This window comes from Echinops telfairi, unplaced genomic scaffold, assembly GCF_000313985.2.
Source record: "Echinops telfairi isolate 266 unplaced genomic scaffold, ASM31398v2 ScPeMD7_7475;HRSCAF=8513, whole genome shotgun sequence".
In the NCBI taxonomy this organism is placed as follows: Eukaryota; Metazoa; Chordata; class Mammalia; order Afrosoricida; family Tenrecidae; genus Echinops; species Echinops telfairi.
In genome coordinates, this window is record NW_022111379.1 from 8,300,990 (window position 1) to 8,317,341 (window position 16,352).

Sequence of the window (16,352 nt, forward strand, 5' to 3'; positions counted from 1 at the left end):
TAAATTACTGTACTTCATTTCAAGAAGGATTATATTTACTGGTGTTTTAAACTGATTTCATCCCAGCTGTGTCTCATGTACATATAGTAGCTGATTTTTTTTATTTGTAAGTGTGAGATTGTAATCATTTTAAATTTTGTAAATTTGTCATATTTTGTGAGGGACCAAAACACTCTCGTATTTTAACCCTATCACGCTTGCTGTATTCCATTATATGTTATCTTCTTCTCCCATTCCATCTCATAAAGTTGGGAGTTGAGAATATAATTATGATGGTTCAGATAGGAAGGCTAGTTGATTAAGTTTAGTCATGACCTTGAAGGGTAGTATTCCCATGGAGAAGTCAGCAAATTTGATTCTGGTTTCAGCTTTATGCATGCAGAAACTTAATCTTGTTTATTAGATCCAGGAAGACTAATTATCCAAGCTCACAGTATACTGAAATTTAATCCAATCTATTTACTTAGAACAAGAGTTATAATGCATCGTAGTATGGGATAGCTCATTCCTGTATCTTTTTCTCCTCATAAGGGACAGAATATGAAAAGCTTACTTATAATCAGAGCATTTATGTTGAGCATCGATATAGAATGGGAATATATAACAACACTAAGATTTGAGAGAAACAGTTGGCCTATGAAAATCAGTTAAGAAAATGAACACATCATACGTTTGTTATTTTTTTTTTTTCATACGTTTGTTATTATCTAAGCACCAGTCTTCTTTCATATTGTCTTTGGTGGTAGGTTTTGAAATGATAGCAGATAAGAAAATGACTTTTAAAGTGGCAGCATTATGAATTTATCTCTAGAATTAATTTCATTCCTTGATCACATCAGGAACCTCTATATGTTTGCTCTTTAGTCTATGATTTTCTAAATTAGCTAAACTTGTTCATTTTATTAAAAAAGAACTTGATCAGAATATTGATTTGTGACTTCTTCCTTGATGTTTCAGGATACATTTGGATTCTCTTGAAATATTTTCTTTAAATAGACTTGCATCGATCCGTACAGTTGTTTCTGTGTCTGTCAGCCTCTTTGTTGATCGTGGCATGGTGGCAGCTGATTTGTGCCCAGATACACATGCAGAGAACTGCTCACTGGAAACTGCCCCCTCTCCGCTCGCTCTTCCCGTCTCTCCTAGGCAGGGCATTCAGGGAGCTTGCGGGAGTCCCTGGGATGCCACCTTTCCGAGCTGAAATTTTGCCCTCTTTCTCTTCCTTTAGTTATCTCTGTGTGGCATATTGGTGGCACAGCGTCTCTCAAGTTGCTTCTAGACTTCAAAGTTGCTTGATTTGCCTGGAGTAGTGAGAATATGCGGTAGAGGTAGAAGTAGTATTTGTCACAAAAGCACTGTCCTTTTGGAAAGAACTGAAATGATCAAAGATGTTTGTCAAAAAAAAAATTGTCAAAATCATTGTGACAGAATAGGAGTGAAGTAAATTCACTGAGTTAAATTATGACAATTTTCCTGTGAGACTTTGTCATTCTGTAGCTATACGGATAAGTGTGCTGCTATTTTCAGTGTTTTCTCTATCTGCATGGGAGTTTGTTTCTCTTTAGTACATTTTTCCAAGTACTAAAATACATCACTTTTTTTTTTAACTGCAGCTCTGGAAGATTGATATTGCTGGCAGGAGGGAGCCTGGACATCAGCGATGTCACTGAGGATGATGCTGGGATTTATTTTTGTATCGCTGATAATGGAAATGAGACCATCGAAGCTCAGGCAGAGCTTTCAGTACAAGGTATGTAAAGGGTTATCGTCTAAATAAAAAGTACTGTGTTCCTCCTGCGTTTGCTCATGGTTTTACGTGAATACAGGGAAGGCAGTCTAGCTTAGTATGGAAAGCCCCGAGCTTGAGACCAGGTTCAAATTCTGGCTCCTATCCCCCCTAAATCTATAGGGAACTTACTTCACTTTTCTAAAGCCTCATTTTTCTCATCTGTAAAATGAAGATCCTGAGACTTCTTACCATATAGGGTTGTTTGAAGACTAAAAGCACTAATGCTTGCCAAGGTTCCAAGAATAGTAACAAGAATATGGTCAGAACTCAGGTGAGTTGCTCCTGTTTTTATTGGGGGTGGTCGTGTAAGTAGTAGGATGGAAAAGGGTAGATTCCGGGACATCTCAAAGGTCCAGTTCTGCTTTCTTGTCTCAGTGCTTCACTTCCTCTCGGCTTCCAGATGGGGAGACTCGACCGAGGAAGATTCCAAATCCCCGTTGCTTTTCTTCCCAAATAATTTAAAGCTGAACACCTGAGCAGAGGCGGTGTCTGTGAAATTCCCAGTAACAGTGATGCTGTGGTTGCTGCAGTGGTGCTTTGCTCTCACGCTCCCTCACATTAGTCTTCTTGGGTACAGTGTGGGTGTGGCTTTGAATTGTTTCACCATATGTTTTATCAGACAGAGTGACTTAAACCCTAGAGAACCCGCCCCCACAATCATGACTCAAATTCTGCCTTGCAAATCTGGCTAGACCAGAGGATGTACACTGATACAGATAGGAACTGAAAATACAGGGAATCCAGGGTGGATGAGCCCTACAGGACCAGTGGTGTGAGTGGCGATACTGGGAGAGTAGAGGGAGAGTGGGTTGGAAAGAGGGAACCTAGTATAAGGAACTATATGTGACTTCCTCCCTGGGGGACGGACAACCGAAAAGTAGGTGAAGGGAGACGTCGGACAGGGCAAGATATGACAAAATAATAATTTATAAATTATCAAGGGCTCATGAAGGAGGGGGCAGCGGGGAGGGAGGGGGAAAATAAGGACCTAATGCCAGGGGCTTAAGTGGAGAGGAAATGTTTTGAGACTGATGAGGGCAATGAATGTACAAATGCGCTTTACACAATTGATGTGTGTATGGATTGTGATAGGAGTTGTATGAGCCCCTAATAAAACAATTTAAAACAAAATAAAACTCCAACTCACACGGGAGTTGCGACTAGCAATCTTTTTGTAAGTACCCAGCCCAACACTTTGCCTGCAGCTCTCCCAGGGCTCCTGCAAGAACGATCCAAAGTGAGATCCAAGCCGACAAGAGCAGCGTGGAGGGATAAGAACCTCGGGGAGAAGTGAGTGTTAATAAAGGAGGAACAATTCAGAAACAGAAGGTGACAGCAATCGTATAACTCAAAAACGTAATCCAGGTCACTAAATGGTCCATGTAGAAACTGTTGGACTGGTATATGTTTTGCCGTGTGTATTCTCAACAATAAAATGAACATAATTTTAAAAAAAAGAATATTTGTGACATGGGAACATTTTATGAAGTTCAGACGTCGTTACAAACTTTAAATAACGTTTTATTGACATATAGTCTCACTCATTTACGTAGGTATTGACTATGCCTGCCTTCATGCTACTAAAGAGGAGTTGAAAAATCATGATTAAGAGGATATTACTCACATAACCTAAAATATTTACCATCACACAGAAAAAGCTTGTCAACCATGGGATAGTTTCTATAAAGAACTGTATAATTCAATGAGGTAAAGACAGATAAACCTATAGAAAATGGGCAAAAGACTTGAATACCTGCCTCACAGAAGAAAATCCCCAAGTGGCTATTTAAACTTTTAAAAAACTGATTGATAGTGGTCTTCAGAAAAATACAATTTAACACAGCAATGAGATACAGCTACACTCTGCCAGAATGGCTAAAATTAAAAAGACTGAAAATCCCAGGTGTTGGTTAGGATGAAGAACCTGGAAAAGCTAATACAATATAGTTACTTTAGAATCCTGTTTGGCAGAACCGACTAAATCCACACACAAATACAGTCCGTGTTGGCAGCTGTTTCAGCCCTAGGAGTGTCTCGCTGGAAGTGCACCAACAGAGGCACCAGAACACGTGCACATTACCTTGTTCTCCGTTTTATTCACTAAGAACTGGAAACACTTCAAATGTCCGTGAACTGTAGAATAGATCACTTTATTGTCTAGTGGCACATAACCAGAAATGAGAATCAACAGCCCACTGCTTCTCAAACAATGTGTATAAATCTCACAAACAGCTTGGAAAGAAAGAAGCCAGGCACAAAATGATACAGACGGTACAATTCCATAATTCTATAAAGGGTGAAGACAGGCAATATTCATGCTGATGTCAGAGGTTGGAGAGAGTCAGAGTTGGGACTGACTGGGCACAGGGGGGCCTCCGTGTATTCGTTCTCTGCTTCTTCACTTGGAGGGCCGTGACGTTAATTGAAGCTGTACTGCTAAGGTGTGTCACATACTGTATTTTCTTTTTGTATTGTTTAAAAATGAGAAGCCACTGTGTACAAAAAACATATTTGGGAAAATTTTGTTTTGAACCTTATCCCATGACTGAAAAAGCTTTTTAAACTTTTCTGGTAGCTAATGGTTGGGTGAGGGGAACAGCCGTTAATGAAAAATAGTTGGATGTGTGTGTGTGCATATATATATATATATATTCATAACTGTCTGGCTCCTGTTAATTTTCACAGAAGTTACAGCTTCAGGAAATGCCATAGTGAGTGTTCATAGAGAAGAGGTTATGAGTTCATTCTTTATCTGTTAAATATCTCGAATGTATTGTTTTGTCATTGACTCCGGGTGATTCTGCGCATGCTGTGACGTGAATTAGGCCATCATGTATTTCCTGTCATCTCCAGTTGTTGATAACACTTAAAATGGGTCATGGGTTCTTTTGTTAAAAAAAAAAAGAGGGATTTTTCTTCCTGCCCTAAAACATGCATAATAGTCCATGACACACATTTCTCCTCTCCTTAAAAACCCGCTGCCATGGAGTCAGAGCTGACACACAACGATCCCCTGGGAGTTCCGAGGGTGTAACTATTGACGGGAGTAGAAAGCCCAGTCTTTCTCCCGAGCGACTGCTGGTGGTTTCCAACTGCCGACCCTGTGGGACATGTAACCACTACAGCCCCAGGTCTCCCCTCCTTCAAAAAGAAGAAATTTTTTCATTGCATTTTTGTTGGACTTTGAATCCTTCTCAGTTGGCCATCCCTGGACTTTGCAAATGCACATAATTAATCTACCTTTGAAGTTTTACAGGGCACAGTCTTTTTCTCTAGCTACCAAGCCAAACTCACGGCCATCGAGGCAATGCCAGCTCAGAGTGACCCTTATGGGACCGTAATGCATTACAGGAGGAGAAAGCCCTGCCTTTCTCCCTCAGAGAGAAGTTGCTTACCTTGTAGTTGGGACGTTATTCTACTCCCCCCTCCCCTTTGTCTGCCCTACACTCTTCCCACCTCCCATTGAGAGATTGATCTTTTTTCTCACAGTTGTCTTCTTCCAAATTTCACTAACCCTTCTTTGCTTCAGGATCGTTCATACTCGCCTTCCACTTTCCTTTAGTGGACTTCTCTGTTCTCTTGACTTCAGGGTAAAATGCTGACTCCTTATGGCATCTGTACAGAGCACACCCAGACCTGTCACGAGAAGCACCGTGGAGAAGGATGGGAGCAGGCTGGCCCCAGTGTGCAGGGTTTCATTCTCTGCTTTGCCACTTAGTTTGCGTGAACTTTACCAAATTACTGCACACACTGTGCCTTTGGTTTTTTGTTTTAAGTTCGTTTAATGGTTGTTATAAAGATTAGTTAAATAAGCCCCTTCCTGGCCCTCTTGCATATAACCTGGGACAGAGATGGAATCATCCTTACCAAACAGCATTTAGCTGAACAGATAGTTGTTCGACAGCTCTGTCCACCTGCATCATCTCCCCTCCAGCTAAGATCCCCTTAGTCCTTTTAACCTCCCTCTCACATTACGTGTGATTCTTCTCTTCAAACATTACCCTTTTTACCTGCATTTCTCCCTGGTTTGGTTGTGTGCCTCTTCTACACCACTAATAAGCGAGGGACAGTCATAATCATTTTCTATCATAGTAGATTATCCATAAAGGATTACTGAATGAAACTTTTTATTGACCATGATAAATGTGAGTGGATGTCTGTGGTTACTTTATTATTCATGTCTTTCTTTACACCTTGGTTTTTATGGTTTTTTTTAATAGACTTCTAATATAAAAGAAACAGATTTTGTTTTAATCTCCCCTAAAAACTATTTTGGAGGAAGGGAAACCATTATCCTAACTTACACAATTAAGGTCCCTTTGCTGCCATCATATGCATGTATGTTTTTTAAATAGTGCTTGATCATCTGTGAATTCCCATTCTTGATCTTTTGGTAGCTTGCATACACAAAGGAAAACTTAAAATGCACACATATACACACACCAAAAACAAAACAAAACACAATGAACTGTTAAAAATGAATGCACTGCTAAATGGCTGTAGTATTTAGCCACCACAGTTCAGTCCTGTGTGCATGAATACTGTCATCTTTAATCCCAAGCCCGTGAGATGTTCTACTGCTTTGATAAGATGCCTTATATATACTTATCTGGAAGGGGTCATATCTCTTCCAAAAGCCAAGTAAAGAACACACTGGACTCCAAGTCCATGGTTCCCAGGGCTCCTCAAGGCCATTGAATTTCAAAAGGAACAACCAGCTGCTTAAAGACAACCTATGGAGCTTTTGCTTGTATTGTTCTTACCTAGAGTAGGTTTTATTATTACTACTTAGAGTAGGTAGTAAGAATACTATTGCACACAGGGTTGCTATGGGGGGGAACCTAACTCTAGGACACCCAACAATAGGATATTTCTCCTCTGAATAGAACATTGCTCTTCAGAATGGAATAGAATATTTCTCCCCTGAAACCCTGACGCTTGCCTACACTCATCTTTTTATAACCTCCTCCTAGCCTCTTCCACTGCATACTCTCTAACTTTGTACACATTCCTTATTGCATATCTCTCTTATGTAATTTACCTCTTGTGTTTTAACGACTCTTCTCAGTTGTATGTCTTTCTCTCTGACTAGACTGGGTTCCATGAGGACATGGCTGGGTTTTGCCAATCTATATGTCCTTAGCACCTCATGTAGTACATGAAACGACGTATTTGACAAGTGAATGTAACCCTCTCACCTCTAGATACGATGTTGGAATATAGATTATAATGCGTTCTTACCGTATATTTTTTGTGCCTGGAATATTCCAGAATGTCACTTCACAAACGTTACATTTTGTAAAGTTGTGAATTAGAAGACTGTTTAGGAATGTTTCATAATCCTATATTGGGACTGGAATTATCTTGGCTTGGTTTGCAATTCTTAGAATTTTATTGCACTGGTGGCCATGCTAACTTCAGACAAATTCCATATTCTATAAGCTTGAAGTAATTTTCTCATAGTTATGTAAATTTATTCTGAACCACTGCAGTTATCTCATTTCCATGGTAACTGGCCACCTTCAGAAAGAACTTGCAGGTATTCTAGAAAAGACCAGGATTATCCACATGAAACGTAACATAAGGTTAGAATCAAGATTTATGTGGGATACAGGTGTGTGCTTTCTGACTGTGAAAATGTGGCAGAACAGAGGAGCCATCCGCATGCCTGAAGATTCTGCCTGCTGCTGCTGGTGCACCAGGCAAGAGGCAGCGGGACATTTCTCTTGCCAACATGATTGCAGTCAGGAGGAGGTTTTGTGGGACTGCTAAACGGGATTACAGTACAGACACTGAGCCCTGGTCTCTGTAGAACGATTAAGAGATTAGAACGTCACCTCATGGAAGCTGATGCGGCACGATGGCGAGAGATGGTTTTGGAGCCATGTCCTTGTCTCCCTGTCACTGGCAACTTACTCCACTTACTTGAGCCTCAGTGTTCTTACAGGGGGGATAAGAATGCCTTCTGTGTGGCATTATCATGAGGAAGCTGCCTAATACTTGTACAGTGCCTGGTGCATCATTAAAAAAATCAAGCTCACTGCCACTGAGTTGATGCTGAGCATAGCGACCTGGTAGGACAGAGTAGACCCGCCCCTGCGTGTTTCCAGGACTGTAACTCTGTGGGAGCTGAACACCCCGCTCCACACCTCCCCCCCCCCAGCCGTGTTTCTCCCTTGGAGCGGCTGGTGGTTTCAAACTGCTGACATTAATTTAGCCTACTGCATAACCACTATCCCACCAGGGCGTATTATGAGCATTAGGCATTATAGGCAGTCATAAATCATAAATATGCCTCTCTTGAGTTCAAAGAATCCTTTCTGTCTAAACCAGTGGTTCTCAACCTGTGGGTTGCGACCCCTTTGGGGGTCGAACGACCCCTTCACAGGGGTTGCCCAATTCATAACAGGAGCAAAATGACAGTTTATGAAGTAGCAACGAAAATAATTTTATGGTGGGGGGGGTCACCACAACATGAGGAACTGTATGAAAGGGTGGCGCATTAGGAAGGTTGAGAACCACAGGTCTAAATTGTCGCTGAATTTTGCTTTTCTTGGTTGATACTGTGAGTACTCAACGTGGATCTGTTTTCGTTTTTTAGCCCATTCAGAATTACTTCTCACGGGCCTTTTGCTGGGCTCTGTCCCAGACTACCATCCCTCAGATAACCGTAGCTCTCTGTTTTGTAGTCTGTGCGCCAGACCATTCGCACTTACTCTGTGCCCTGCCCTCTCGCTTAGACTCACCGAGATCTGTGCATGCTGGCCAGACTCCTCCTCGTCCGGAGGGCAGATTGGGCAACAGAGGAGTGAGCATATTTTCACTTTTTAACTAAAGAGTGCAAGCATTGCACTAGGAGGGCAAATGCATGCCTCTTCCAGTCCTGACATAAAGGAAGAAGATTTGGCTATCATTCTTGGTAATAGTACTCTCTACACATTCTGAGGTATCTGTGTTGACTTTGAGTTTTCAAGTTTTCCTTATGTTAACCCTCTCAGATCTCCTCCTAGACGTTGGATTTAGCCACCCTTCCGTGAGTCTGTTACATACTCAGCCTTATTGAGGGAATGTGTCGCGTATAGTATTTGCTCTTCTTTTATTTAGCCAGGCCACTTTCCTTCAAGTGGTGCTGTGAAGTTCACCAGTTAAGAGTTCTGTGCCAGGAAGAATGTCAGTGATTTTCGTCTTATTACCGATGCATGCCTCTTATTCCAGATAGGGAGTCCCCCCAATTCCCATTCTCATCTTTAATTTTCATTACCCTCTGTTCATTAAAAGGATGGTTGCAGAATTGGTAACAATAGGGAAGTAGAGCTGTTTTATGAGTAAAGAAATTGACCCCTTTCTTACTAAAAGTTAAAGGCTCCAAAACGGGCACTGGAAAAATAATCTCCTCCTGTGAGGAACCTCTTGGTCTGGTTTCTCCTGAGTGTTAGCTCCGAATCCTTAGTCCTCAGCAGGAACAGCTTACCCTCAGTTTATCTGAAAGCTCAGTGCCCACGCTGGGAATAGGAATTCTGAGACTGCCTGTCCCAACGATAAAGGAATCTCAATGTATTTTCTCCACCCCCACCCCCCCAATTCCATTTGTAATTATAGACCACTAGTTGCTCTCCAGTGGATTTCAACACCACAGACTCCATGGGTGTGGGGAGTAGAACTGAGCTCCAGAGGATTTTCAAAGATCGATTTTTGTTTTTTAGATGTAGATACCAGGTCATTCCACTGAGCTATCTCTGTGTAGGCTTGAACTTCCAACCTTTCATGTAGCAGCTGAATGTGTGAACCATTTGCAGCACCCAGGAACTCCCAACATTGTGCTGGTCTTTTGGTCCAACCTTGGGGTTGAAATTACTTCTGTACTTTAAAAACACCACTACAACCAAGGAACTCACATAAATCTTCTAAGAAACCAAATATCTGAACTAGATAAACATGGAAGTTTTCCACTGGAAGCGAGTTGGGGTAGAATCTCTACATCCCAGTCCGTCTGTACATCTGTCCAGCCATACATTTTCATTCATCCTTTTCTTTGTCTCTTTCTTTTTCCTCCATTTGCATGATTACAAATACAGGGCTTCAGAGACAATCTCAAAAGTATTATCAAAGACAGTTTTTAAGCCAAATCAAATCAAAGTCACGGGCATTGAGTCAATGCTGACTCATAGTGACCCCCCTGGTGGGTTTCTGAGACTGTAACTATTTGTGGGAGTAGAAAGTCCAGTCTTTCTCCAGTGGGGCTACTGGTAGTTTCAAACTGCCGACCATGTGAATCACAGCACAGTGTGTAAGACGACACCACCAGGGCTCCTCCATTTTTTAGCAGTTTCACTTATTAATTCAGTACCTACTGCAAATAAATAGAAGGGAGCATCATGAAGATAAAATGACAAATAGAGCACAGTCCTCATCCTCAAGGATGCAGTGGACGACACAGAGAAGTAATTAGACATTACTTCTAGTTTAGGACTGTTGCAACATTACATGCCAACTTTCTCTCTCAGTCTCATTCTCAACCGGTTGACTGAGATGATTCTTGTTTGGAAAATGACATTTGATGATTTTATCAAGTTAAACATATTTATTGAATTCTTGACATAAAATATGAACCAGAAATGGATATTCAGCTTAAACACTTATAAATACTGGATTTTAGGAATATCTCTGTGAAAGATGGAATTTAATGCCAATCAGAGGCTTGAATGGTGTCCTGGTGGCATAGTGGTGACTTGGACTGCTACTACCCGCCATTCCTTGAGAGAAAGATGAGGCTTTCTACTCCCGGGAAGAGTGACCGTCTTGGAAACCCACAGGTGCAGTTCTGCCCTGTCCTGTGGGGTTGATGTGAGTCAGTATCGACTAGATGGCAGTGAGTTGTTGTCGTCGTCGTTGTTGTAGTTTTGAAGATGAGTTTTGAATAGACCTGGTAAGTTGTGAACTTTGAAATCCTGAGGAATGAATAATGGGTGAACTACGTGTTCTGTTTCATTTTCAAAACAGAGAATCACTTGGCAAGCTGCCATTTTTTACCATCCATTCCCATTCTGTCTTATGAGTATTATTTTTATTCTTAACTGTTGTACAAAGCGGTATATTTTTTTTCTTTCCTTTTCTTTTTAGACTTTTAATCATAGTAATTTCCTAGTGATAAAAATGCAAGAGCGGTAACGGATGTTTTTTTCCCTATGGAAAAATTCTTTCCTTTTTTTTTCCCCCTCACACTTCTGTGTGATGGAAAATTTTCATAATAAAAAGTTGAAAAGGAATTTTACAGCAAATACCACCTAGAGTCTACAGCTGACATTGCTCTGGAATTGCTGTATTCTCCAGATCTATCATTCTATCTTTCTAGTGACCCATACTTATTTGCCATGCATTTCAAGGTAAATCACAGGCACCTTCCAAATACGACACATGTTGTTGATGATGTCCAACAAATGCACATGCCTTTGCTCTCACTGCAGAAAGCTTCTTCCTGGATTTCCCCCGAAATCTTCTCTTACTACTACAGAGGCTCCTCTTCTTTTGATATTTTTCTACCATAGATTAGTTTTACCTATTGAGATACTTAAAGTTTATTTTGCCAGCCTGGCTGATAAACACATGTGGGGTTAATTGAAGGGCAGAGAGATAAATGGCTCGGTGAGCCTCCCCTTTCTAGTTCTTGGGTCTCTTGCGTTGTGATGGTTGGGCCAGGGTGCAGCTGCCTTAGCCAGTTTCCTGCTTCAGCTGGCCAGGCTCACTTCCTGCAAGACATCCCTGAGGAGAAGCCACATGGACCTACCCTGATGCAGCCCTGGGTGCTGGAGCATTCGTGTGGAGACCTCTGCCAGTGCTGAGAGGCTTACACGTTCACTGATTCGGCTTTCCCCCTGCAGTCAGCATCATTGCGTCTGTTTTGTGAGATGGAGAAGGACTTTGTGGATTGGTGTCAGACATATGGGTTAATGAGTTAATGTTGGACTTGTGGGCTTGGGCAACGCTGGGTTGGGATGTTTTCTTGATGTGCACTTACCCTTTATATAAAACTCTGTCTTATGCCTATGAGTTTCTGTGGATTTGTCTCTCTAAAGTACCCAGACTAATACACCTATTCTAAAACTTGATATAAATGAGATCATGTAGTCTGTACATACTCATATATATGTAAAGACTTTTGCATAAGGTTTCTTTCACGTAGCATAGCAAGTTTGAGGTTTATCCATTTTGCAAATTCTCTTACGGGGGAGAAGTATTTCTAATAGTATGCTAGACTTCTCCCCAGAGTGGCTATATTAGCTTGCATCCTAACAACAATGTGTATGGGAGTTCTAGTTGCTTCACAACATTTAGTGTGTCCGTCTAATGAATTTATTACCCTTGTTGAAGTGTGTAGTCATAACGCTGTGTGGTTTTAATGTTCAGTTTAATGTACAGTTATCTGAAGATCAGTGATGTGCACTTTAACATATGGTTATTGGTCATTAACAAACATTTATTAGCACAGTCATTAGTACAGTTATAACATATTCTATTTTGTACTCCTTGTTGTTAGCTCCCTGTTTTGCCCCAGCCTCCCCTTCCATACCCCCAAGAAACCATTCATTCAGTTACAGTCTCTATAGATTGATTCATCCTGCATTTCATATACTGAAAAACATACAAAAACAAAGAAAAAAGCAAACAATAATAAAATAAAATAAAAAGGAAAGCATAAAATATTAAAAACTAGAACAACTTTAAAATGGGTTAAAAAGGAGATCAAATGATAAGGTGTTAAGTTTTAATCTAAATACATTTGCCATAATCCACTTTCTAATGCATTCTGCATGGTAGCAGGTGTTGCTGTTTTTATCCAATGATAAGTAGTTTAAAAAATCTGAATGCAAAGTCTGTATTAAAAGTGGGAAAGCGTCATTTCCCTAAACTCTGGAGACATTTTGTTTCCCACATTTTCCATTACATGATATTTGTGAGGGAAATTAGTTGTGGATATTGGCCTTGAAGTCCAGGTCAAGGAGATCTAGAGGATCTATAGAATATCACACCATTGCCCTAAAGTTTAAGAAGTTTATTACATTGTCCAGAGTCATTCTTAGCTTTTTTGGTGGGTCCGTAATAGTTAAGACATAGTGATTGTGTAACGGAGTACTGCTTTTTACATATGGTTATAATTTGCTTTTTTGAGGCATTATAGATATATACTAGATAAAGTCTATGGTATAATAGTTGACTCATAACTGATATTCGGCAAAACTAGTTCCCCTTTCTCCTATAAAACCCTATAGAGGTATTGTTATTAATCTATTGTGGAAAAGCTTTTGGAAGTCCCCAAATTATGTTTTCCTTTCCAAAACACACTTGAAGACAAAGAATTAAAAGCCTAAAACTTCTGATTCCTAGTGTTGTACACTTTATACAGTGTTGCACCATTTTGTTAGGCTCCTTCGTCTCCCCCACTGGCTTTAAGGATTTTTTAACTACTCCAAATTGTGGGAGATGCATTTCACATTGTCATCCAGGGTAGCTACTTATGTATAGATGCCTGTTTTTGAAATGAAAGTTTTACACAGCAGTGCCTGCTGAGACTGAGATACACCACCATTTTCTGTCCCACCCCTCTCATCGCTTCTTCCTTATTTTGCAAGCATGGTTTTCTGGAGCCTGGATCAACTAACCACTGTCTTCCTTCTCCCACGGCTTCTGGTGTTCATTCCCCTGTGGGTGGGGGTCGGGGGGTGCAGTTACGTGTCATCATCACGATCATCTTATTTCATGTTGTTAAGAATTGTCTTTTGTCGACTTGTCCATGGAATTTTAAAAAATGTATTCTGAAGATCAATTTCCAGCTTGTCATGTGAATTACAAGTAATTTATTTAAGTTACTTCACTTGTCTTTTAAACAGCTTTGTTGAAGCGTAGTTGATGTAACATAAGCTGCACATATTTAAAGTGTCTGATAACCTTTTCTGCATACACACCTATGAAATGATCACAATCAAGAATAGTGAACATGCTCATCGCTTCCAAAAGTTCCCTGTGCCAATTGGTAATTTCTCCCACCTGGCCTTCCTCACCTTCATCTCCAAACAGCCACTGTTCTGTGTGTCGTATGTTGTTAGGGATTTGTTTGTGTGAGCTAGAGAATCCCGCCGTGCACGCTTTTCCTTTGTTTCATTCTCTCACTTGGCCCAAGGACTTAAGACTCAGCCCATGTAGTGCGTATTCATATTTCGTTCCTTTCGTTGCCAAGAATTATTGCATTGTCTGGATATGCTGCAATTGTTTGTCCATTCACCTGTTGGTGGGCAGTTGTGACAACTGCACCTAAAGGTGACATGACCGTTCTTTTTTCATTTTAAGGTGTGTTTTATCATACAGAAAAATGTTCATTTCTAGGTAGTTAGATAAGTCGATATTTATTACCTTTTGGAGTTGGGTATCTTAGGCTCTATAAATTCATTCCTTATACAAAAGCGTATACACACATTGGAAAGAAAGCTTCCCCCATTTTCCTTTTTTAAAAAAAATTATTTTATTGGGGGCTCGTACAATTCTCATCACAATCCATACATCCATCCATGTGTCAAGCACATATGCACATTTGTTGCCCTCATCATTCTCAAAACATTTGCCTCCCATTCTAGCCCCTAATATCAGTTGCTCATTTTCCCCTTCCCTCCCCACTGCCCCCTCCCTCATGAACCCTTCATAGTTCATAAATTATTATAGTTTTGTCTTAAGTTACCCTGTCCGATGTTTCCCTCCGCCCTCTTCTCTGCTGTCCATCCCCCAGGGAGGAGGCAATACTTAGATTCTTGTAATTGGTTCCCCCTTTCTACCCCACATTCCTTCACCCTCCAGGCCCATTTTCCTTTAATATTTTTGTAGTTTAGTCTGACCTTTTGATCCCTGACCCCCTGGTTTTATAATAGTAAGAGAATAAGCTTTATAGTTTCCCCAAATAGATTGCCAGTTGCTCCAACACTATTCCCCCACCCCAGTTATTTGAAACATCGCCTTTTTTTTTATAAAGTGGCTACATATATGCCCTGGTCTATAAAATTAAGAGAAAAATGTAATTTATAGAATAGTATTCATTGATTCGTGGTTTGAAATAAGAGGGCCTTCAAAGAGCTCTTGGAAAAAATGGAGTTGAAAAATAATGGACTTTTTCACAAACGTCTTGAAACCCTTTTATGTGTAGAAAACAGTTTGGAAAGCTCACACACTAAACATGTAAATGATGCTTATCTCTGGGGGAGGATAGTAGTATTGATAGGTGGTTTAGAGTTTAGTAAAATGGGGGTGGGGGAGAGGTATGTATTTAGTATCCTTTATACCTTCGATACGAACTAAAAACCAAACCCACTGACAGTGAGTCAATTCCGACTATGGAAACCCTATAGGACAGTGTAACAACTCCCTAAAATTTCGAAGACTGTAACTCTTCATGAGAACATCTGGTGTGTTTCAACCCCTGACCATGCAGCTAGCCCGCTGCTTAGCCCACTGACCATCAAGGCTCCTTTTACATCCTCTGTACTGAATACTTAGGAGGCCAGGTAAGGCTATCAGTCAAGTGTTCCTTGGACAACTAACCACAAAGGTGGTGGTTCAAACCCGTCTGCCACCCCGTAAGGATTTGCAGTCTCAGAAACCCTGTCAGGCTTGCTGTGAGTAAGAAATACTCAGTTGGCAGTCTATATACTGAGTACTTATAGAGCCCCTGTTGTTTTGTGGCTTGGATGTTGGGCTGCTCACGACAAGGTCAGTCATGATACCCACCAGCTGTGGGTGCCTGTTGAGATCTGCAGTGTCAGAAGCCCTGTGCAGAAGCCCTGAAGCTCTGAGTCAGAATCTCCTCCATGGTAGGGGTTGTATTTAGTTCTTACTCAACTTCCATAGATTTGAAATTGATGAGAAGGAGAGGAGGGAGAAGAGAAAGCACAAGAACTCACAGTCCAAGAAAGAAGCCATTCAAGAAAAGAAACAGGGAACAGATAAATCCAATCCATTCAGTAGGCAATAGAAATCTCTTAAATAGACAATACGTGTGTGTAAAATGTTTACTAGTGCAAAAGCACTCTTGTGGCGACACGTCACCAGTTCGTCTTTTCTCATAGGCATGTTCCCCAGGGATCCTCCTATAAGAGAACTTGGGGGCCATTTATCTGTAGATTACTCTTGAATTGCCATCTTGCTAGCGCTTTGCCTTTTCTTAAAACATTGCTCTTTTCTGTCCTACTTGACAGCTTTTGTTTTATGTCTTATCATTCCATCCCCTATAGTATCCATTGTGATGTCTTTTTAACTTAGTGGGTCATTAATTCTGCTTGGTGATTGAGCCAACTGCTTGAATCCTGTGGCTCTTGAAGGCACAAGAACTAAAGCGCCCTTACTGTGTGTACAATAGTGATGATATTTGCAGCCATCTCCTTTAGTGACCCCTAACATGGGGTTCAGGAGCCCCACTGATAATAGTGGGTTGAGCACTGGACTGCTTACCAACAGGTCCAAGGTTCAAGGCCACCCATAGAAAGATGAGGCTGTCTGCTTTTGTAAGGATTTACCGGCTAACCCC

At 40.9% G+C, this 16,352-nt stretch overlaps 1 protein-coding gene across 1 annotated transcript in view; it reads left to right on the forward strand.

The window, feature by feature from the left end:
* Positions 1-16,352, forward strand: part of NEO1 (neogenin 1) — a 208,351-nt gene that overhangs the window by 98,145 nt on the left and 93,854 nt on the right. Inside the window, exon 6 of the mRNA XM_045285664.1 lies at positions 1,614-1,750. Within this exon, the coding sequence (XP_045141599.1) occupies positions 1,614-1,750 (137 nt within the window). The remainder of the gene's footprint in view (positions 1-1,613; positions 1,751-16,352) is intronic.